The 24,455-nt window shown below is 36.8% G+C and overlaps 2 protein-coding genes across 11 annotated transcripts in view; one reads left to right on the top strand and one right to left on the bottom strand.

Annotated features, from left to right (window-relative positions):
- Nucleotides 1-5,994, top strand: part of PKD2L2 (polycystin 2 like 2, transient receptor potential cation channel) — a 47,741-nt gene extending 41,747 nt beyond the window's left edge. The window contains exons 13-14 of the mRNA XM_014795796.2: nucleotides 5,031-5,143; nucleotides 5,898-5,994. Coding sequence (XP_014651282.2) covers nucleotides 5,031-5,143; nucleotides 5,898-5,994 — 210 coding nt within the window. The remainder of the gene's footprint in view (nucleotides 1-5,030; nucleotides 5,144-5,897) is intronic.
- A 251-nt stretch (nucleotides 5,995-6,245) lies between these two features.
- FAM13B (family with sequence similarity 13 member B) overlaps nucleotides 6,246-24,455 on the bottom strand; it is an 87,503-nt gene continuing 69,293 nt past the window's right edge. For 6 of the 10 annotated variants that reach the window (XM_087429749.1, XM_087429750.1, XM_087429753.1 and 3 more), the window contains 11 exons: nucleotides 23,304-23,369; nucleotides 21,668-21,878; nucleotides 20,888-21,017; nucleotides 20,207-20,288; nucleotides 18,028-18,257; nucleotides 15,838-15,921; nucleotides 15,513-15,608; nucleotides 12,629-12,712; nucleotides 12,371-12,534; nucleotides 11,723-11,824; nucleotides 6,246-9,667 (listed from right to left, as the gene is read on the bottom strand). In XM_087429749.1, coding sequence (XP_087285875.1) covers nucleotides 9,544-9,667; nucleotides 11,723-11,824; nucleotides 12,371-12,534; nucleotides 12,629-12,712; nucleotides 15,513-15,608; nucleotides 15,838-15,921; nucleotides 18,028-18,257; nucleotides 20,207-20,288; nucleotides 20,888-21,017; nucleotides 21,668-21,878; nucleotides 23,304-23,369 — 1,373 coding nt within the window. In that variant the 3' untranslated portion in view covers nucleotides 6,246-9,543. The remainder of the gene's footprint in view (nucleotides 9,668-11,722; nucleotides 11,825-12,370; nucleotides 12,535-12,628; nucleotides 12,713-15,512; nucleotides 15,609-15,837; nucleotides 15,922-18,027; nucleotides 18,258-20,206; nucleotides 20,289-20,887; nucleotides 21,018-21,667; nucleotides 21,879-23,303; nucleotides 23,370-24,455) is intronic. The other 4 variants (XM_087429751.1, XM_004420152.3, XM_014795759.2 and 1 more) reach the window with 2 other exon arrangements.

Below are 24,455 nucleotides of genomic sequence, written 5' to 3'. Positions count from 1 at the left end.
GCAGAAGGGGCCGGCCCCATGGCATAGAGGTTAAGTGTGCATGCTCTGCTGCTGGTGGCCTGGGTCGGATCCCGGGAGCGCATTGATGCACCACTTGACAGGCCATGCTTGGCGGCATCCCACATAAAGTGGAGGAAGATCGGCACAGATGATAGCTCAGGGCCAGTCTTCCTCAGCAAAAAGCGGAGGAATGGCATCAGATGTTAGCTCAGGGCTGATCCTCCTCACAAAAAAAAAATGAGCAGAAGATCTGAATAGACATTTTTCCAAAGAAGACATACAGATGGACAACAGGTACAAGAAAAGATTCTCAACATCACTAATCATCAGGGAAATGCAAATCAAAACAACAATGAGATATCACCTCATACCAGTTAGAATGGCTATTATCAAAAAAACAAGAAATAACAAGTGTTGGCGAGGATATGGTGAAAGGAAACCCTTGTGTGCTGTTGATGGGAATGTAAAATGGTGCAACCACTCTGGAAAACAGTATGGAGGTTCCTCAAAAAATTAAAAATAGAAATACCATATGACCCAGCAATTCCACTTCTGGGTATTTATCCAAAGAAAACAAAAACACTACCTCAAAAAGATATATGCACCCCCATGTTCCCTGCAGCATTTACAATAGCCAAGACATGGAAACAATCTAAGTGTCCATTGATGGATGAATGGATAAAGAAAATATTATATTTATATATATACAGTGGAATATTATTCAGCCATAAAAAGAAGGAAATCCTGCCATTTGTGGCAACATGGATAGACCTTGAGACCATTATGATAAGTGAAATAAGTCAGACAGAGAAAGACAAATACCATATGATCTCACTTATATGTGGAATCTAAAAAAAAAAGAACTCATACAGAGAATAGATTGGTGGTTGCCAGAGGTGGCAGGTGAGGCAGGCAAAATGGGTGAAGTTGGTCAAAAGGTATAAACTTCCAGTTGTAAAATAAATAAAATATGGGGATATAATGTACAGCATGGTGACTATAGTTAAAAGTACTGTATTATATATTTGAAAGTTGCTAATAGAGTAGATTTTAAAAGTTCTCATCATATACAAAAAAAGTCTGTAACTCTGTGGTCATGGATGTTAACTAGACTTATTGTGGTGATCATTTCACAATATATACATATATCGAATCATTACAACACCTGAAAAAAATCACTGAGACTTATCTGAATTTTTGTATAACTCTATGCAAATAACATTTGAAAAACTGAATACAATGCATAATTTTTCAATGAAAATAAAATTTACTAAAACTGAGCCCATGGGTCAGCCCAGTGGTGTAGTGGTTAAGTTTGCACACTCTGCTTCAGCAGCCCAGGGTTCAAAGGTTCGGATCCCAGGCATGGACCTACGCACTGCTTATCCAAGCCATGCTGTGGCAGGCATCCCACATATAAAGTAGAGGAAGATGGGCATGGACGTTAGCCCAGGGCCAGTCTTCCTCAGCAAAAAAAAAGGAGCCCAGAAGAGATTTTAAAAAACCTAAGCAAGTCCATTCTGTGGAAGAAATAATGTCATCAAAGAGCCACCTCCAAAATAAATCATGGCCAGATGGTTTTACAAGGGAATTTTACCCGATTTTTAAGGAACAAATAATTTCAAGCTATTTAAGCTGTTCCAGAACAAAGAGAAAATGGAAAACTTCCAAATTATTTTTATAAAGCGACCATATAGTGATTCTAAAACCTGGCAAAGACTGTACCCCCCAAAAAAAGAATTTAAAAAAAAACAGAAAATATCACTTATAAATCTTGAAGCAAAAATCCTAAAAATATTAGCAAACAGAACCTAACAGAAAACAGTAATATATCATGATTCACATAGAGTTTATTCTAAGAATGGAAAGACAGTTCAAAATTGGGTAATCAACTAATTAACATAATTCATTCCATTAATAGATCCAAAGAGGAAAATTACATGATCATTTTCCACAGATGCTGGGCATTTGGTAAGACTCAACCTCCAATGTTGAGGGAGAAAACAAAACAGGAATCAATGGACATTTTCTTGATATGATAAAAACATATTTATCTCACCCCTAAGCTAGCACCTTACTTAATAGGGAAACACTGGACATGTCAGGGACAAGACAAGGATGTACTGAAGGGATCAGCCAAAACAAGTAAGAGAAATAAAATAGAAGTATAAGAATTAAAAAGGAAGGGGTAAAGACTACCTTTATTTGAGATACGATTCTCTTAAGTTTTCTAGGTATACAATAAACTGAAAAATTATGACAAAAAGAGAATTCAGTAAAATAGTAGAAGAAAATAATTTACATAAACACAATCATGTCACATATGCAAACATCAGTTCGTTAAAAATTATAATAGAAGACTCTATTTATAACAGCAACACAGTAGAAAATGCCCAGAAATTAATAAAAAATGTTTAAAACCATGACAAGCAAAAATTTAAAACATTCCTTAAAGACACAAAAATAATATACTTGACCAAACTAGAAGACATACTTACTACATGTATCAGTCAGACCTAGGAAAATAGAAACCACATTATGTATTTCAAACAGAGAAAATTTACTAGGGAATTGGTTACACAGGTACTGGAAGACAGAAGAAGTAAAAACACTCAGGCAACTAATAAATAATAACTGTAAGAAGATGCTAATGTTACAAAAGGTGGGGTTATCGAAACCCAGTATCTTAAAAGAACGGGTCTGTGGAGCTATTGCTCCGACCTCTGAAGGCTTCCCCCATCCCACTCCTGCTGCTGCTGCTGCTGCTGCTACTTCTGAGGAAGTGTGATGAGTCTGGTTCTGGGTATGCCAAAAGAAGCTGGACCGCTGCAGCCTCAAGCCAACCACTGCTGCTGGAAATAACTACCATTTGCAAAAGCAATGCTGATAGAAAAAAAACAAGAAGACCTTTCTTCCCTCCATCCTTCAATAAGGCAGAACCTAACAAATCCAATAGCAAGAGAGTCTAGGGAATGAGGGTGGCAAAGCCGTAGACCCAGCATCACAGAGCAAGAGTATAAAAGAGTAAATTTTGAATTGAGAGACATTAGCTAAAGTCGGCCCAGTTCACCCTTTTGGCTATTTAGAACACACATTTGAACTTCCATAAAATGTCAATGACTATTTCAAGTTTCCATCTAATAAGATGAAACTATACTTTATACAAATGAAGAGACTCTTATCCTCTCCCCAAAAAGGGAGAAGCAAAGTCCCAACAGTAATTGTATCCATCTCTGGGTGACATTAAGACGTTTTCTACTCAAACCATAATTCCTTAAGAACTTAATGTTTAAACTACAGTTTATTTTTGGAAATGGAAGTATTAAGAGGCACCTCCCAGAGAATTCTCTGGTTTCCAAATACAGCCCTCTCGGCACCCAATTTGTAGCAGCAACCAATTTCCCTTTAGTAACGGGATCAATCACCTCAGTCAGTTGAGTACCTGCTTCTTTGCCTGCTGGTTCAGTAGGCTGAGGAATCCCAAATGGCCAGGTGGTAGTCTCAAATTCTTAAGTCAACTGTTGTGTCCCTTGGTGGAAGCATGCTATCTATGAAGGTCCGTTTCCTTGGACTTCCCCTGCTACCAAGTACTCATCAGTTAGGGTCCAGTCAGAAAAACAGAAACACACCCCGTAGTTCAAAAACAGAGGATTTACTACAGACAATTTGTTTTTGAGGTATTAGAGTACTCTAAGAGCCAATGTGGAACACTAAATTAATCCAGACTAACTGTAGGAGGCAGCCACCACCTACAGGGAAGAGGTGAGGTGACTAGAACCTAGGAGCTTGGAGGAAACGCCCCCAAAGATTTGCTGCTCTGTCTATGAGGAAGGGTACCACTTTCCCATGACTGTCAAGGAAGGCTTCACAGAAAAAGTGATGGTTGAAATGGGTCTTTTGTAGAATGAGTCAAGTCTACCAGACAGTCTATTCAACTCATATTACTAATGCATCCACGTTATTATAGGCCTGGTCAATTAGAAATAGTTGTGGGGCCTATCATTTTTTTACCACCACATTAAAAGGATTACTAAATATGTCAAAACATGGGTGCCATAATGTGGCCAAAATAAAACTAGAAAGATTGAAAGCCATCCTTTCCTACTTAAGATACGTTAGTGTAAAGACAGACACTGTCCTATACAGTTTCTCTGACCAGAACAGCACACATTTATCAGGTAAACAGGGTATGAACTTAGGCATCACCATTCTCTCTGAGGAAAGTAATCAGAACCCTTACACAAGGAGCCACTTTGCTACCTAGCATTATTGCTGGAGCAGGGCAGTAGCATACTGATTTACTGAGGCCTAGAATCTTATCTGGGTGCAGTCTCCTTTACCTGTTTTTCTAGGGCTGTCCCTATTTTCCACAACTTACAGGGCATTTTTTTTCTAGAGTTGGGAAAAGGTATTTGCATACTAAAAGGAAAGTGGGTGGTAGTGAGGACAATGCACGGGAAGGACTCTTTAGGATCAGAGAAGGATGCAACCACAAGAATTTTCCGGAATGAGGAGTGTATTTTTGGGTATGTGGACAGACTGGAGTGCACGAATTGATGCAGTAATTATGAAGAAGGGATTGGGATTGTTAGGTAAGACTGCAGGAGTCTGGCTGAGAAGCAGCTGAGAGGGCAAAGAATACCCACGGATGTACTTTGAAGTACATTTGCTTCATTTAAGAACAGAAGTACAAAAAAGAATGTCTCAGCTTTGGCCAAGTGATGAATGGAGAAAATCAGCTAGCGATGCAGAGGGGAAGAGGCAATGAAACAAGAATAAGCTGATATTTATAATTTTAAAAATCCCCTAACTCTGCTAAACAGTTCTAACACAAGTCCTTTGAAGTGACTCTGCTGATGCACAGACCTAAAAACCAGGCAGAGCAGAAAGCCAGTGCGGCTTATAAAGTCACAGCCCTGGAGAACAGAGAATAAATTAAGATTCTCAACCCTGTGATACTTGTGTGCCAAAGCAGTGAAACAGAGAAAAATTGAAAGGTTGCAGCCTATGCTTTTCCTCCAAATTGACAGGAGATTCAAAGTGCAGAGCGGATGAAAAAATGGAAAGAGAGGCTTGAGAAAAAGTACTATTCTACAGAAACTCAAGATGACTACCAGCCTGTCACTCAACAAGAATTTCGAGAGTAAGCATTTGTTCTAACCAGGGTACTATGGGATATCAATGATACAGGGATGGGGGACATGAGTTACAAACATTATTTTCCTGAACTCAGAACCTTATTCTGTTGAGATGCCGCTTTTTAAAAAATTTTTACCCAACTTTAAACAGAAAGCACAGGACTCCATTAGTTTAAATGTAAGGTGAGAGACAGATTGCTTTTATCTTTACATCTCTAAATAAATGGAATTGTCATTTATACTTGATATGCATAGCAGACACTGTTCTCCACAGATTTAGAATATTAGATCCATAGCTGTCTATACCAAGCATGTTTTAGGAGCTTAAAATACTGTCTTCCCACTCAAAGCATTTTTTTTTCTTTTTTTTTTTGTGAGGAAGATCAGCGCTGAGCTAACATCCATCCTAATCCTCCTTTTTGCTGAGGAAGACCAGCTCTGAGCTAACATCTATTGCCAATCCTCCTCCTTTTTTTTTTCCCCCAAGCCCCAGTAGATAGTTGTATGTCATAGTTGCACATCCTCCTAGTTGCTGTATGTGGGACATGGCCTCAGCATGGCCGGAGAAGCGGTGCGTAGGTAAGCGCCCGGGATCCGAACCCAGGCCGCCAGTAGTGGAGCGCGCGCACTTAACCGCTAAGCCACGAGGCCGGCCCCGACTCAAAGCATTTCACAATAGGCACTAATAACCTGCCGTCTCTTTACACATGAAAGTGTGTTACTGACTCATTTTCTATTTCCTTCTAAACTATCCTCTAGACTCTTTTTATATGCCGTGGAGCTGGAAAAAGAATTACACTACGTCAGTTTAAAACTAAACCGAGTAATGAGAAAGGTTTCAGCTCTACGATATTGAGAGAAGTGGAGGTGAGAATCTGTGATGCAATCACTGACCATTCCTAACAAAGATTTATTCTTGTATTCAATTATTTCCTAAACTTGTCCCCATTTCAGGTACACTTTAAAAGTACTAAACCACCTATTGTCCGAGTCAATGATAATCACCAAATGATTTCCAGGAATTAAGTGCCTCTGAATGAGACCAACGTATAATCCATGCATATTACAACACGCCTCCAGAGTATATACACATTGATACACACAAAGGATTTTATAACAAGATTTATTATTAAACTCTAGGGATGTGAAGGGAAAGTACAAAATAATGCTGCTTATAGTTCATGGGGCAGGTCTCTATAATTAATAGTTCAGTAAGTAGATAGACAGTTTTCTCAGTGTTGTTACACAGAGTATAACAACTGTTGGTGCTCTCATCATGTACCATGTTTTAACTTCCACTGTCCACAGATAAATTAATAAATGTTTAGGATTCTGGAAAACCATTATATAATACCCCAAGTAAAATAATCTTATCTCCATTCTTTCCGATTTGAAGTCTCCTGGAAAAAGTCATAGTGCAGAAGAATAAACTTTCCAACCACCTACAAAAATTTCACGAATATCTTCAAACTGGAAATTCATCTAGATAGTTTCTAAAGTAACACATTTAAAGCTTCCCCAAAGTGCTTCCTTGACTACTTTAAAAGCAAGATATACTTTAAAAAATAAAGAGCAAGCTAGGGGTATCAGAGTTATAAGAAGTCAAGTTATGTTTCTAAGTGTAAATGAGGGTGCTGCAAAAGCCCTGTTTGGATGGTTGGAAAGTTGTATATGGTCAGCATTTTGGAAATTAGAAGGAAATTCTATTAATTTTTTTAGGTTACATAAGCCCTCCTAGAAGAGCCACATGTTCTCTTAGCCCAAGTACATCATTTGACCATAGCACTCAACTTCCACATTGGTGCTCAAAGTCCCTGGATTTTAAAACTCGAACAACGTAATTTTTAAGTCTACCCACCTTCCTCGGGCCAAGCTCTTCTCTTAGAGACTGTACTTCAAGTTTTCTTAAGAGGATAACTCACTACAACAAAAAATGCTGACTATTCTCTCTACATCTCCTCCCTAGATTTCCACAGGGAATCAACAGCATGGCCTTTCCTTGCCTTACTAGTCCCCAGAGCTGTAGCCAGCCAAGTGGTTTGGTAACCCTGTTGTCCCCCAGATGGTCCCTGGTTGAGGTACTTCAAAAAAGCCCAGAAACATTAAGGCAAGGGAATACTTGAGGTCTCTATTTTTTCTTTTTTAACATCTAGTGGGGGGGGGGGGAACATTTACAATTACTTAGAACATTAAAGTTCTTTTATTACAAAAGTCTATACAATGAAGTGCCAGACATAGCAATGCAATTATACTGGTGGTCATATATATCTATATATTATTTGTATATAGATATACAGTTTTTACTTGTACCAAAGTAAAACTATCACAAATTGCCTAATTCTACCACCTACTGCTCAACTATGACACACAATACTGTCACATAGCGTTAAGTGCTGCCATGCCACTTTATCTATTCTACTTGCAACCAAACATTAACAGTGAATAACCAACATCATGAAGCAGCTGTTAATTCTAAAATGAAACCAGTCAGGCCACTGACTTATAAAAATATGGTACTCATATAGATTTAGCATTATAAAGAAGGAATATATTATTTAAAACATTTAAATAGTGCATATGGACATTTTTGCATGTGGTATATAAAATAAAACATTCATATAAAACAATATACAGTGCACATTAAATTAGATGTTTGGATATACTCCTGTCTGGAGACTGAAAGAAATTAAATGTACACTGCATGATGGATTCAAATCAACGTGATACAACTTTTGGCATTTTCAATTTCACTTTTCTAGGTATACATTATGAACTTAGCAGTATCAAAAGGAAACCACAAGAACAGGGCTGGATTTAGTGCTTTATTCCCTAAATACACGTTCACTACCAATGGATATTCCCTCCCCCCAAAAAAGGCATTGCACACACAGATGAAATGTGAAGTACTAGAAATGCTACTTATCAAGCTACTTCATGTGCTTACTGTGTAACAGTGCCAGAAGTCTGAGGTTCATGCTTCCCTCATCTTATTAAAAGATGTTGAAAAAGTCCATTTTTCTATGGAACAAATTGTTATTATTAGCTAGTTAAGAAAACCATGCATGAGTCACTGCATGCAAAACATGGGCACAGTCAAAGTGAGACACTCATCAATCCAAAAAAGCACCAGGAAGAAAATTTAACACTTAGATTAAGCCTGACCAGATTATGCTATTATATTGTTAGCATAAATAAAGTCACCATTCTGTGAAAATGATTAGCAGAATGATACCAGGAGAGTACCTTAAGAAAAGCCATGCAAAGCCAAAGAGAAAAAGATACGCTTATATGTATATGACAAGGGGCATACCACTATACATCTTGTAACCATCTTCTTTAAATAGCATGTGAGCAAAAGGTGGTCCCTTTAGAGGATGTCTTCTATATGGATTTTGCTGATTAAAACAAAAGAAAATGATGCAACCCCCTGAAGGTACATGTAAAAATGCAGTGGTATAGCCCTTGTTAAAAACAGATTTACTTCCGGTATAATGATTCTTTTGCCAATTTAGGCCCATTTGATTGAACACACAAATCTGAGCACCATCAGAGTTCCTACATACTGACATATCTATTTTCTCACATTATCTGGAGGTGGGTAGGGGGAAAAAATGCAGGATCTGATCCAGATAAATCACATCATCGCCAGCTGATAAACAGTAACTGAGGAAACAAACAGTAACTTAAGTCCCATAGGCAGCATGTGGTATGATTCAGTTCTGTGTGTGATGTGCGGTGTGTGTTTTCACTATACTAATACGCAAGGTCACTTTTTGGTCTACCCACTGATATCTTCATCCAGGAGCTGTGTGACCAATGAGTTGCAAAATTTCACTGACATACTACCTGCAAGAAAGTGTCACTTTGGGAATTAAACAGGAATGTGTTCCACAGTAGGACTTGAAATTTCAGTTGATTTTGGTTTTCTAGGAAAACATTTGCATACGTGCATATTTATAGGCTTTTCTTTCAAATTTTCAGTCATTCTGTAAGAAAAAGGCAACCGAAGAATTCAATGTGAAGATTTTCCTCTCAATTTTCTTCAATAATGAAAAAATAATAATAATAAAGTTGGTAATAACAAAAAGCTTGTATTTCCAAAGTTCTTGAAGTTGAAAGGATAAAATACTAGTCTTTTGCTAACAGGATGTATCTGTAGTACAAAACAATGAAGAAAACTAGATGTTTGTTAAAGGTCGAGAGGACAGTCTGTGGTTAATATGGAACATTGCGCTCCCTAGAGAGGGTCTACTTACCCCTCATCATTTCTCTAGTGGCACCACAACCAAGTACAAAATGAGACTCGCTGAGTGCCTGACAAAATGAACTCAAGAACCAGCCAAGTACACAGGATGATAGCTTCAGGGAATACAACTGATTTTATGATGTTTTCAAGGAGCATATTTTATATGGATTTTGAAGAATCTTGTTTGCTGATAAGAACTTCAAGAAGTCTAAGCTTGGCTTTAATTTTCTTGTACTCCCTGTACTCCTCAAGCACTGGAACACGATCCTCTTTCTGGGCATTCCTAGGGTAGAAAATAAAATCTGTAATATTCTAGAGATCATCTGGTCAAGTTCCAGAAGTTGTCCTAATGTAAGACACAATGCTACCAAATATAAATTCAAATAAAAAACTGCTCTGCAAGAAAAAAGATTATTGGACTAATTCCCCCCATCCCCAAGGAACATTCCTAAAATACTTCTATTTTTTATGGATTTCTCTATTGACAGATTAAATGATGCTATACTTATTATCAATGATCACTGTAGATAGCTATAAGTAACCAAATATTTTAATAAGACATGCATTGCTAGACTCTGTCAGGTCTGTGAGTGTACATTAAGTGCTAGAGGGCTACACTGAGTCATTTCATACATTTACTTAACTGTGGCTTCAGTGAATTGAGATGTCAAACATCTTACACATAGCAAGAAAGTAGTTTTCTCACTTTATATTAACGACTCAATGTAATTCAATCACTAGGTAAAAGCATCAAACCATCCTAAGTATAATTATAAGCAAAGTTCTCTTCCAATGAGACAAAGAATTAGAAGGTACTTGGAAAATGCATTCCTGCACTTGAGATTTTTTTTAACCATTTTGCCAACCTATATAGAACACTTTCAAATTAAAGTAAACACATTTAGGAATTCTTAACATAGCTATTGGCTTGGTAAGAGCACCCAGTTACATGGAAAAACTTCTTCTGAGGCCTGAGATAACCCTCATTTCTGGCCACCATCTGAATTAGAATGTATTTTTCTTACTTTTAAAAGAGCCTCACTGGGTCAACTGTGCATTATCCAGTTAGATAAAGGTGCTTGCCATATTGTATTATAGGACCCACATGATGCCACACTGTTACACATCTTGGAAATGAGCAGCCTGGAATGACCCAACATGCAGCCTAAGCAGTAATGAACAGTCTCAGTATAAGAATCAAAACTAGTTGAGGATGTTATGGGACCCTTTCTAAAAGCAGAAATATCTTGTTTCACAAACACTTCCAAAAGGGTGAGGATGGAGAATTAAAAAACAAAGAATAACTGCCACTCAACCAAACCTCCCTAGGACAACCTTGAAATATTTTATCAGATGTAGTTTACTCCAGTTTTGACTTTTTCTTGCCATTAATAGAAGGGCTTCAAAGTATAAAGAGATGTTTTTTACTTTTATTTTCAATGCTAACATCCTTAATATGCACAATTTATTTCTATTCCTACACAGTCATGTGTCAATTAACAACGCAGACACATTCTGAGAAATGCATTGTTAGGTGATTTCATCATTATGTGAACATCATAGAGTGTACTGAAGGGGAAGAAAATTTGCCATCCCAAAATATGTCTCCTTAACATAAGGATTATTTTAGGCTGATTATTTTTAAAAAACAAAAGACTCAGAAAATCTTGTTACATCCCCCTTAAAAAGAATTCAGATTTAAAAAGCCTGTCTCAGGAAGTGAGCTATCACCTTAGCATAACATGACTAGGTGGCAGACAGGGAGGAACCTAGAAAAGCCTGTTTGTTGGGCTCCCCTCTGTGTTCTTCTGTTTCTGTGTGGCCAAACACATGTTTTCCAAACGTTTGCTCCTTTTCACCTACCTATGAATTGCCTACCTTCCTTTGAAGTCCCTGACTCTCCCCACCCACAACATCTTCTTTTGTCTTTAGCTGAAGATGCTATTTAAGGTGAGGGCTTTGGCCATTTTGGTGAGTTACTCAGTTTTCCTGGGTTTCTCTCATGTGTATATATATGTCATTAAACTTTTGTTTTTCTACTACTAATCTGTCTCATATCAATTTAATTCTTAGACCAGCCAGAGAACCTAGAAAAGCAGAGGAAAATTTCTTCCTTCCCTACAATACTTACGCAAACCTAGATGGTACAGCCTGCTATATAACCTAGGCTATATACTAATCTTATGGGACCCACAGTCACATATGCAGTCCATCACTGACCAAAACATCATTATGGGACTAGTCACATATGCAGTCCATCATTGATCAAAACATCCTTATACAGCGCATGACTGTATTTAAGGAGAAAGAGAACTCGATTTTGTGATGCTCAACAAACCTTCCATTTTGTTGATAAAATGCTTCTTCAAATTCCCGTAATGTTTTACGTAGTTTCTTTTTTTCAGCTCTGGCTTTCCAAAGTTGTTCCAGTAATTCAGGCCTAAAATTGAGATGGGAAGAAAACATTATTGAAGGGGCACTGTGGATTCGTTATGTTCTTAACGGTGGTTAGAACCCTGGCTGCAAACTAAAGTCAGCTGGGGAACTTTTGGACCATACCAAAGCGTAAGCTCCACCCCAGACCAACTAAACCAGAACAGCTGCAGGTAGGGCTCTGCATCAGTACTTCAAAAACTCAATCATTAGGTGATCCCAAAGTGAAGCTAGGGCTGAGAACCACAGCCATAAACTATATCAGGTAAAGAAGCTGACAGAGAACAAACTAACAAATAACTCTCAGCTGGTTCCTACACTTTGTTATGTAGCAAATATAGGATTTTAGTTTTTAAAATTTTTAAAACACATTAATGTTTAATATATAAAATGTAAATGACAACATGTATTTGTAAATCACACTTTCTAAAAAGGGTGTATCTCTTGAGCATTGTATTAATTCCCTCCAAGTGCTCAATTATTTACCATTGATTTTCTTGGCATACAAATTTTATTATACAAAGAAGCTAAAATCACAAACCAGCATACATACATAGAAGCTGCCCGAGTACTTGACAATCGGAGATCTAAAGCCAGTTTTTCTTGATTTTCTTCAACATCAGATTCTGAGTTTTCCAATGAAGACTGTGCCTGTACAGCAGTTTTCAAGATATCAGTTAACTCAGGGGACAGACTAACACCATCTTCTTCTTCTTCCTAAAAAGATATCCAAACAGAGAATCAAATAGGCGTTGACTTTCAACATTCCCTTTAGGAAAGAGATCAGTGAATGATTTCTCTTAAAGATTACCTTGATTTCTTCAAAAAAATGTGCAGTTTCTCCTTCTATGATTGGCTGCAACATCTGACCCCTTCGCTTGGTGGATGGAGATCCCTGTAACAATCAACATACAAATGATTTACATTTTAAGAATTTAGTGTTCAACGAAGCTTCACTTCACTATGGAACAGATATTAAACTTTATTTTTAAAATCCTAACCATCTGCTTTTAATTTTTTTAGGAATTCCTTAGTAAATTTATTTTTGCTTATATTTTCTTGTTATATATGTACAAAAGTGATAAATGATAACTTATATCTATATAATTCTAAAAGAGCTCATTCCATAAATATTCTAAAAATTCTAAATGATAAGAAAGCATTACATATAATTTAATTGGGAGCATTTTTCTTTTTAACAAGAACTGTCAACTTTTTTGGTCTGAGGACCCCTTTACACTCCTTTTTTAAAAAAAAAGCTTCACTGAAATATAATTCACACACCCTGAAACTCACTCTTAAAACGTACAATTTAGTGGTATTTAGTATAATCACAAAGTTGTGCCAACATCACTACTATCTAGTTGCAGAATATTTCATCACCCTGCCCAAAAAACCCTGTACTCATTAGCTGTTACTCATTTGCCCTCTCCCCCTAGCCCTTGGCAAACACTAATCTATCTACTTTCTATCTATATGGGCTGGCCTATTCTAGATATTTCATATAAACGGAATCACACAATATGTTGCCTTTTGTGTTTGGCTTCTTTCACTTAGCATATTTTCAAGGTTCATCCATGTTGTAGCACGTATCAGTACTTCATTCTTTTTTATGGCTGAATAATATTCCATTATATGGATATACCACATTCTGTTTATCCATCAGTTGCTGGACATTTGGGTTGTTTCTACATTTTGGCTGTTATGAATAATGCTGTTATGAACATTTACGTACAAGTTTTTGTGTAGACAAACGTTTTCAATTCTCTTGGGCATATACCTAGGAGGAGAATTGCTAGGTCATATGGTAACTCTATGTTTAACCTTTTGAGGAATTGCCAAACTGTTTTTCAAAATGGCTATACCATTTTGCATTCCCACCAGCAGTGTGTAAGGGTTCCAATTTCTCCACATCCTCGCGAACACTATTATCTGTCTTTTTGATTACAGCCGTACTACTGGGTATAAAGTGGTATCTGAATGTGGTTTTTATTTGCATTTCCTAATGACTAATGATGTTGAACACCTTTTCATGTGCTTAATGGCTATTTATATATCTTTTCCCAAAAAATTTTTATTCAAATCCTTTGCCCATTTTTTAATCAGGTTATTCATCTTTTTATTATTGAATTATAATAGTTCTTTATATATTCTAGATACAAATCCCTTATCAGATACATGATTTGCCAACATTTTCTCCCATCCTGTGGGTTGTCTTTTCACTTTCTTAAGTGTCCTTTGATGTACAAAAGTTTTTAATTTTGATAAAATCCAATTTATTTTTTCTTTTGTTGCTGTGTTTTTGGTGTCATATCCAAGAAAACACTGCCTAATCCAAGGTCACAAAGATTTATTCTTCTATTTCCTAAGAGTTTTATAGTTTTAGCTTTTACACTTAGGTCTATGATCCATTTTGAGTGAAATTTTGTGTGAGGTAAGGGTCTAATTCATCTCTTTTTTTGCATGTGAATATCCAGTTGTCCCAGTACCATTTGTTGAAAAGACTATTCTTTCCTAGTGAATTGTCTTGGCTTAATTTTTAAACTCCAAATTTCTCTTTAGGATAGTCATATTTAGGAGTCCATAAGATCTAGAGATGCCTCCTATAGACTGTTTTTAAAAACAAACTTGTGGAATTCTAAAATGGTTTTCATAAAGAAATTCAAAGACTGTTTACACTATTATGGAATTGTGAAAATGTCACTCACACACAAAAATACCTTGTAATCAAAGGATAAAATCTGTATTAAATAAACTGTCTTATGTGTAAAGAATATAACCCACACAGAATTCCTTGTTCAAAAAAAACTGATTATATCTAAACAAAATAGTGTTCAGATGACCAACTAAAAAAATGGCCAATTAAAAAATAATCCGTTTATATGAAGGCTAACTAAAAAGTGTTCAGAAGGCCAATGTGAACCTTCTAATAATGAGTAGTGAGGCAGTCAAAGCCTGAAGGGAAGCCCCATGCAAGTGGCTATTGACATAAAAATGGCCTGGAAGCCTAAGCAAACCATAAGCTTCAGTGAATTAATTCCTAGGAGATGATGCAGAATGGGCTAAACACTGTTTTCTATTTGAGCCTGAGAGAAATCTAGAGCCATACTATCTAAAGGTTAATTTGGGGATAGTACTTAATTTGCACGTAAGTTTAGAGTTTTCATTTTTCTCTAAAAATGTACACCAATATGAATAAGCATTATTTTAACAGACTTTTTGATTAAAAAAGATGAACTTGAAAAAACATCATATTATTGTGCGATTAAGAGCACATCGTCATGATGGCTGTCACAAAACATATATTTTCAAAGACATGAATTTAAATGGAAAGAAACTAGGTGAGGGTCTGAAATATGAGTTTTTTAATTTCACAAAGTAGGTGACCCTGAGTACATCACTCCTGAGCCTCAGTTTCATCATCTATGAAATGAGGCTATCATCTGCTACATGGTGTGACCTGTCAGAACTTAATGACATAATCATACATAAAAATGCTTATAAAAATGCCTGGGAGATAGTAGTAGGCACGTATTATTAATTTCCTATTCTTTTCAAAGCAGTAACCTCACCTTACATACACAATTCTTGCTACCTTGGCTGTTTATCTCTCCAATATACCACCGTAATAATTTTTTTTTAAAGAGTAGATCTTGGTAAAATGAACTAGATAAATATTTGTGTGTTTTACTTACAAGGACAGGAGTGATGCTAGCTCTTGTCAGCATCTGTTTTACAAGTCTATATCTATCATAGAGAGGTTTAACAATGTGCCTTTCTTCCCTGGTCACCTGAAGCAAGAAAAATGGAAATTACCTAGTCAGAAATCTAAATGCCCAAAATAGTAAGCAATATGACTTTCTCTCCAATTTTTAAGAAGTTATTTTAAATAAGTAGGTAATCTCCCAAATGTAGGAAACAATGTCCTATAAAACAGTTCTGTATACTGTAGACTACAAAAGTGATCCATGCCCTTTTTTAAGACAGAAAATCAAATCTTTTTAGCAAGAGAGACATTACCGGCCTTCCATGTTGACTTTCATAGTAAAGAAGACTTTTCTGGAGAGAAGTTTTCTCTTCTATCAAATGATCTTTTGTCATCTTCTAAAATTAAAAAAAAAAACTTCCATTGGCACCATCATTATTCTCCTCACCCCCACAACTGTAAATAATCAGGTTGAAAGGGCAGGCCATCACCAGTCTAGCCTAGGCTAATAATAATACATCCTTTGCTTATGGATTTACAGACAACATTTTTCAGTCTCCTATAGAATCTGGTCTTCCAATAAGTAGGTACCAATCCTCTTTGGTGACTTGATTTATATTTTATCTGAATAAGTTAGGAATACTAGCTTAGTGACCTTGGGTAAGTTACATAACCTCCTTTTGTTCAATATCATAATCTGTAAAATGAGAATACTTCACTGTACCTCAAAAGGCTCTAATGAGGACTAAATGAGTTAATATGTTGTAAAACATTTACAACAGTGCCTACCTAGCACACAATAAGCACACATAAATGCCTATTATTTAATTTTGCACAGTCTTTTATTGGCATTATAACTGTAATTTTGTGTGTGTGAACAGACACACACATACATGCATACACAGCACAGGTCTTATAATCCAATATTTCTCCTAAACGATTAAGAAAATCTGGCAGCAGTATAGTAGAAAGATCCTGGAAAAAGCTCGACAATGTCAGTATGTGACCTTAGATTTCTACTCTATGACCTCAGTTTCCCTTCACCTGACTGTGTCTTTACACTGCATTACTCTTCTCATATCTTTCAGTAATCTAAAGGGTAGAGTAGGCAGGACACCTCAAATTTATTTGCCCAAAGAACCCTCCTCCCTTTGTTCCACAGGACCACCTTTTTTTGTGTGTGTGTGAGGAAGATTAGCCCTTAGCTAATATCCGATGCCAATCCTCGTCTTTTTGCTGAGGAAGACTGGCCCTGGGCTAACATCCGTGCCCATCTTCCTCTATTTTATATGGGACACTGCCACAGCATGGCTTGACAAGTGGTGCATCGGTGTGCACCCAGGATCCGAACCTGCAAACCCCGGGCCGCCAAAGTGAAGCGTGTGCACTTAATGGCCATGCCACTGGGCCAGCCCCCATAGGGCCACTTTTTAATATCCCAATGAACTAATGTTCCAGAGAATACCCTCTAACACTAGACCAAACAAACTCTCTACTTATTCCTGGGACTAGATAATACTACCCTGTTTCTCACCAGAGTGAAATTAGAGGTAAAAAACAAATTCACTGAATAGTATCTTCCTATAACAATATCACTTTAGACTATGTACATTCAGTAGAGGATATCTGGGTGTAGACTCTGTAAATCATTGTGATTTCAACCTCAAGCTCAAACCTTAAACCTAAGGTAATGAATTTGAATAAAGCTAATCCAATCAAAATCATTTATAGGAAAAGGGGATGGGGAGGAGAGGAGGCTGGTCTAAAACAAAATCAGAAAAACAAGATAAATTGGGGAGGGGAGCAATTCGAATTTCTAATCCAGCTCTGTTCAAAGGAGAGTAAGACTCCAATACTTAGATCATAAAAGAGGTGTACTCTGTTCTCAAGATAGGAATGTGCATCAGGACTCATCACTGCCTGGACAAAAGTTCACTTGAGACCATCTACCTCTGTACTCTCCCAGCAAAACTCATCTGATACATGATTTGGGTTTCCAAATGGTTTGACCAGGACTGCCCTAGACATAGCTTTACTGAGTAATGGTTCTTCAAAAAAAAATCCATTCATTTAATCCTCATAACAACCATATTGTGTTAGTATTTTAATAGACATAATCACATCCATATAAGACACAGAGCTATTGAAAGGACTCAGTGGCAGAATGCACGTAATATAACCAGTCAGAGCCTGGCATAGGCTAAGAGCTCAATACAAGTAATTATTAAGAGACAAGGCCAGGATTCAAACTCAGGTATACTTCATGTTCTTTACATACTCATCTTGCCAAGTGCTTCTAACATAAATGAAGAGATCAGCATTCTAGTTTTTTAGTTTTATTATTCAGTCCTTGAATGATCAGGCACTTCTGATGTGCTGATAAAAACATGTTTCTACATCTGCAAGTTTGGGGAGCAGACTAAGGCCAGTCAGACAACCTAGACATCTCTTTGTTTCAGAGACTCTAAAGGCTAGTGTGGGCAAAAATCATAGCTCAACATTACTTTGACATCTTCTGGAAGACATCTCTCAACACGTTTTTCTTTCAGTCTTTTCAGAATAAGTTCAAGTGTTGCTTCCTTAGATGGCTTCTTCTCCTTCTGAATGACCCTGGATTCATCTTCATTCTCTTCGTCTTCATGGTCTAGAGAAGAGCCAAAGCTTTTTGGAAGAGTGTTACTACGTGGACGTGTCTGAGGTACAAATTCTCCATCAGAGCTTTTGTGTTTTGCATCTACATTTCAGAACCAAAAGAATACATTGGTAATCTTGATTTCAGCTAAAGTGCAACTAGTCAAAAGAGTAAGCAAGATATAGTATACAACAGGAAAGCATGTATTAACAGCACACAGGCTCAGATATTCATGAAGGTCACATGAAATATTTAAATTTAAATTTTATATATTTTATAAATATATAAAGTATGTATAGCAAGAGAGCTCTAATATTCATTCTTTCAACCAACATTCATAGAAAGCCTAGTATAAAGTCAAGCACTGGAGATGTGGTAGTAAACAGACGTGGTCCCTGTTTTCATGGAGCATATATGCAGAAAAGTAAAAACAAAAACCAAGCAATCAGATTCATAAGCAAAATAATTTCAAAGAGTGCTAAGTGCTATAAAGAAGATAAAATAGGATGGTGTCATGGTGCTAAAAGGAGTGTGCTTTGTGGAAGAGGAACTACATTGGATGGGATTGACAAAGGCAGCCCTTCTGAGATGGTGACATCCTAGTTGAACACGGAATAAGGAGCTAACCTAGCATAGAAGATTTAGGGGATTTAGGAGAAGAGCATTACTCCCCAATGAGGCAAGAGCCCATGCAAAGGCCCTAAAGCGTACCATGTTTAAGGAACAGAAAATGAGAGAGGAAAGTGATAAAATGGGCTAAGGGCAGAGTATGCAAGGCCTTGAAAGCCATGGTAAGGAGTCTGGACTTTATTCTAAGTGGAAAGAGAAGCCCACTGAGGGCTTTGAACAAGACAGTAACATAGTTTTTTTTAAAAGATAATTTGGCTGCTATGTAGAGAATGGACTGTAGGACAGTAAGAGTGGGAGAAAACTGGGAAATCAGTTAGGCTAATGCTAGTCAATTTAATAACACTCACTAGTAATACATACAAGGTAACAATTTTCACTGATGGTTGGAAATTGGTATTAAACAAGAAAATGCTTAATAGAATTGTAGGGGAAAATTCTAAAGAAGAGGTAAAAGAACTTAACCACAAGAATATAAACTCAATGACAATAGGGACACTGTCTTCTTGTTCACTGCTATAGTCTCAGATGTCTACAAGTACTTAGTACTTAAAGACACTAAAAATTTGCTGAATAAATTCAAATGAATAAACCAAAATGTGATGCTCAAGATTATAAACCCACACTACTTGGTACAGATAATTTTTTAATTATTAACAATTATTAAAAAGCATGCTCGGACCGGCCCGGTGGCGCAAGCGCTTAAGTGCGCGCGCTCCGCTGCAGCAGCCCGGGGTTCGCTGGTTAGGATCCCGGGCATGCACCAACGCACCGCGTGTCAAGCCATGCTGTGGCAGTGTCCCATATAAAGTAGAGGAAGATGGGCACAGATGTTAGGTCAGGGCCACTCTTCCTCAGAAAAAAGAGGAGGATTGGCATCAGATGCTAGCTCAGGGCTGATCTTCCTCACCAAAAAAAAAAAAAAAAAAAAGCATGCTCACTAAACACCCACAAGGTAGATATGCCTTAGCAACTGCTGTACTGGGCTGACACTCGGTAACACAAGACCTAGGTTTTGATTCAAGAAGACTTATAATTTAGTCTTTGTAGTATAAATAGTTATGATCAGATATTCTTAGCTTTAGATGAAATACCAAAAATTCTTAATGAAATAGCTACCAAAACCCAAAACTGCTTAATATTTGAAATATATTTCAGATAAACTTTTATCACCTATGAATATACAAGCTAGGGCATCTTTCAAAAGAGTATTCCAAATAAAAACACAGGAAAGACATTTGGAAGAATTATATAATATAGTACCTCAACTTGGACCATAACTAATAAAGAACAAAAGGAAACTTTTATTTTTGCCAGTGTCCAATATTTAAAATTATAAAAAATTATAACTATAATTCTTATGGACATTATTATAAAGAATATTTTTAATTGCAAATATATTACAAAAATGGCACATTTTATACCTTTAATTTGCTTCCGCAGTTTGGTAAGCTCTGTCATCCATTTTAATACCTTTGGATTGGCTGCAATGTCACTGTAGGAGGGCTGAGAAATTAAGGAACAATATCACTGACACTTTTGTGGTAAGCAATAGTTATTAATTTATTCCCAAATAACATTTCACACTTTCCACATCAGAGATTTCACTCATTCCTCATTTCAGCTTTCCTTATTTTAAGTAGATAGGGCAGGATATTAAGTAAAGCTCTGTCAGAGCAGGGTTTAGCAAATGGCAGAAGCCCAGATTTGAAGATGAGTTTCTGACTCCAAGTATAGGACTCTTTCCACGTTACATGTTCTAATTATTAAATCTCTCTCTCTTTTCCCCACACCCTGGGTACTTGTGGTTTTTGAGAGAGCAGAAACAGAATTAACATGATTTGTCAATGTAAAGTATTTGCTTTAAAAATTCTACAAGCTGTTTTACAATGGAAATATAAAGATGCAATGGTGCAATGGCAAGAATACTGGCCTGGAAATCAGGAGGCTAAGGATCTGTATAATCTCAGATCTATATGATCACTATTTCTCTGGGCATCTCAGATTCATTCTCTCTCCCAGGAAAGAGATGGACTAATCCTCTCCAAAGACTTCCACTCAGTTCCAATAGATCTACCTCATGCTGGGCAATGCTACAAACTTACTTTGCTATTTCTTTCCCTTTCAAACTGTTCCTCAAATTGTCTGATTTTTTTCTGAAGTTTCTTGACCAATTGATATGGTGTTCTGTCTTCTCTTTTTTCATCTTTTGAACTAAAGGATGATCTTCGAATTCTGAATTAAAACAAGAGGTGAACATTATATATTAAATTATAACTTAAATTTTCAAGTTATCAACCCTATATCTCTCACTGCCCTAATATAACATGATATTATTACCAAGAAGTATATCTTTCAAGTAAAATTAAGTCCCTAACACTAAAGGACAGGTAGTAAAAAGAAACTTACACTCTTGCTTTACAGACCACAAAATTAGCTAACACAAGTGGTGATGAAAACAATTTGGAATCATTCAAAAGTTGTTTGGGCAAAGGCAGAAAAGAAACAAAGATACCTAGCAGCTCAGAGCTCTTTCTGCAAAGGAAAGATTTTGACAGAGTCAATTTAATTTAAAGTTTTGACAATAAAAACATTAGGGATTGGTGAGCTCCACCTGCTGCTTCCCTTCCAGAGTTCTGGATTTCAGTCATGCATGAATAAATGAACAAATACACGGTGAGGAAATGTCGATTAGGGAGCAAACCCCAAACACTGCACCTCAATGAATGCAGAATTTAGGGGCCCAAAAAATAAAAAATTACCAAAACATGCTTCAGGAAATAGAGGAGAAAGCTTTGAGCTGCAGGTCTGGAGGATTAAATCTCTTAAAAGAACCTGGGTACATATTAGGAATCACTTCTCATAAGTACATAAAAATCACATACCTAGCAAAAGAAAGTGCTTTAGACGAGGAATCCAACATTTCTGGATCATGTAGGAAACGCTGGCTTTGCCCAAAATCTAAACTACGGTGTGATAATACTGGAGGACAGTCCTCTTCCAGGGGGTGATGATTCATTCTTCCAGCTTGTGGAGAGAGCTGAGCTTCTCCAGACTCAGAGTCTTCCTGCCAAGACTTAAAAGCAGGAAATGGCTCTGCAAAACAAACACAAAGGATAGTACCATGGGTCTCTTGGTTCCACATGGAAAAAATGTCACACAATATCAGCTATATGTTCTTTAAATCTTATCAGTATGTAGTGGATCACATAATATATATTTAAAAAAAAAAAACAAAACAAAACAAGGGATACTAGGATCTTCATAAAGCCTACTATAGTTTAAAATTGTCTGAGCTTCATTTTTTACCCCAGAGTTCTATTTTCACATAAGGGAGTTATAGCTTAAATTTCTGAACCCAGTCACAAAGCAAGAAAAAACACTGTCAAGCTCTTTAAAATTATATTAATTGTTATTTTTCAAGTAGGGGAAAGTCTTCATTTAGAAACAGTAAACACTCAATAGTCCTTAGGAATTTAACTTAGCCAAATGCTGCCAGGTAGAGAAACTGTCCCTCACTGTATGTCAAGAAGTGGAAGCTATACCCCATGCTATACAGAACACTCACCAAATGGAGCTCTCTAGACTCCAAAACATTTCCAAACAAGCAGCTAACTGACCTGACAGCACCTGGCCTCTAACATTAAACTGTGGTGGTTATTTTCTGTTACAGGATACCTGTGTATAATATATATTTTAACCTAAACACCCAACGGTATTAACAAGACAAAATTTAATAGCACTAGTCCTTCTTAAGTACATCTATTTTATTGGCGTTATCCTGCATGTTCTCAAATGAAACTATGTTGATATATGTGATGTTTCTGCACATATAAGGTTTGATTACATCCAGAACACATACAGATAAACACAAAATCCACAAATATATTCCAAATACAAAATTAACTTCAAGTATCACTGGAGTCCAGGAGGGGGGATAAAAATTCATCTACACATTAATTTTATTCATAACTACAATTTAAAACTTTGATACTATGACTATTAACAATAGCAAAAATGAGTTTTTAAGTATTTTTGGATGCAAAGATGGCTTGACAGTGTCAGAAATCAAGGATGATGTTTTCTTTTTCTTCACACAATAGCTAAAGACTGCTACTTTAGTAACGTAGTTTAACTTTATGCATTAGCAATTTAAAGCATTACATTTTTTTCAGGGTGTAAGAACATAATTTAGTTAGTTTTTAAAGCCCAGATCAATCTGATAACTAAAAATTGGGTACAAAGCGTGCAATCCCACTATAAACCCAACAATAAAGTGATTTTCAAAGCAACCCTTGTACCTGCTTCCCAGCAAATAAGCAACCGGTAATAAACATTTTGTGAGAAATCTCCTATTTTAAGAAAAGAGAAAAGTAACAAAAACAATTTTTTCTGGGTATCATTTTTAACCCAGAACAGTTTTCCTAACATATGGGGACAGCAGGAGAAGGGCTAATAAAAGGGCAAACAAAGTGAACCATAAAAAGGCAAAAAAACTAAACTATGGTGAACCATACTTACCCTCCCCATCTCTCTGCAGATGCATTGTTTTGAAATCAATGAGGGGAAAAGTGATAGGGCATGACGCTAATAAAATGGAAAAAATGGCAAAAAATACTAAAGTGAACACACAGCACAGTCAGAACAAACCATACACATAACTAACACAAAGCCAAAGATACCAAAAACATTTCCCTAAAACCAGTTAAGACATTCTGCTCAAAAACTTTATTCAAAGAAATTACTACTAACCAAACTTTATAAACAAACACAAACATACATTTCCATTTCAGCAAGCAAGGCAAAAAAATCAAAGTAGTGCTGTTTTATTAAAACTCAAACATAAAACTGAAGAAATGGAAACTCTTAACCAGGTTCTGTTTGAAGCTTTTCAGTATAATTGATTTGACAGATAAATATCTCCCTTAGTTTGCTCTTTGAAAAGATCCTACTATATTTCATTCAAGAGTTAACAGGAAAGAATCTGAAGGAAAGATGCTGTCCACTTCTATTAAAAGCCAAGACTTTTAAACGGCTGCTACAAATTCATACTAGTGGTAGACAAGTGCTACCTGCTTGCTAACTGCATTCTGCTGACTATCCCTTCAGCAATTCAAAAAACAAAACCCACATACTTAGGAGGAGGAAGGTGGGCCTCTATTTGGAGTCACCCTACTTCTCTATTAAGAGTCACATCAAACAAAGTATGTCTCTGATTCCAAGTTCTCTAGGGTCTAAAGTAATTTGGTCTCTTAAGGAAAACTTTTATTTATCCTAATATCCTAACTCCTAGGTGTAGAAAATCAATCACTATATTGGTGGCAAAGTTGGAAGGAACAACATGGTCTGCTAACAGCCACTCTCCCAAGCACATGCAGGGTTTGTGGCTGAGAAGTTCACTCAGATGTCTACTACCGTTGGCTCTCAGAAAATCACTGACTCCTATTCCTGGAAGAGCCAGCAGGAGGCCTACGTGGACTTGTCACAGCTGTTGAGCCAGGTGGACAACAGCAGATCAGGCACTGAAAATCAGGATCAAGTAGTCCATAGTTACCTCCTTTCCCTACCACAAGGTGTAAGGGGTAGATTCTGACAGGGAAACAAACGAGAGCCCAGCATTATGTTCTCTTTGGGGAAGCCTCAAAAAAGCTGAAGCTAGACAGAGAATGTCCT

Source organism: Ceratotherium simum, chromosome 4 (assembly GCF_057802395.1).
Source record: "Ceratotherium simum simum isolate JZ-2026a chromosome 4, ASM5780239v1, whole genome shotgun sequence".
NCBI classification, from domain to species: Eukaryota; Metazoa; Chordata; class Mammalia; order Perissodactyla; family Rhinocerotidae; genus Ceratotherium; species Ceratotherium simum.
This window is presented reverse-complemented; position numbering and strand designations above follow the sequence as displayed.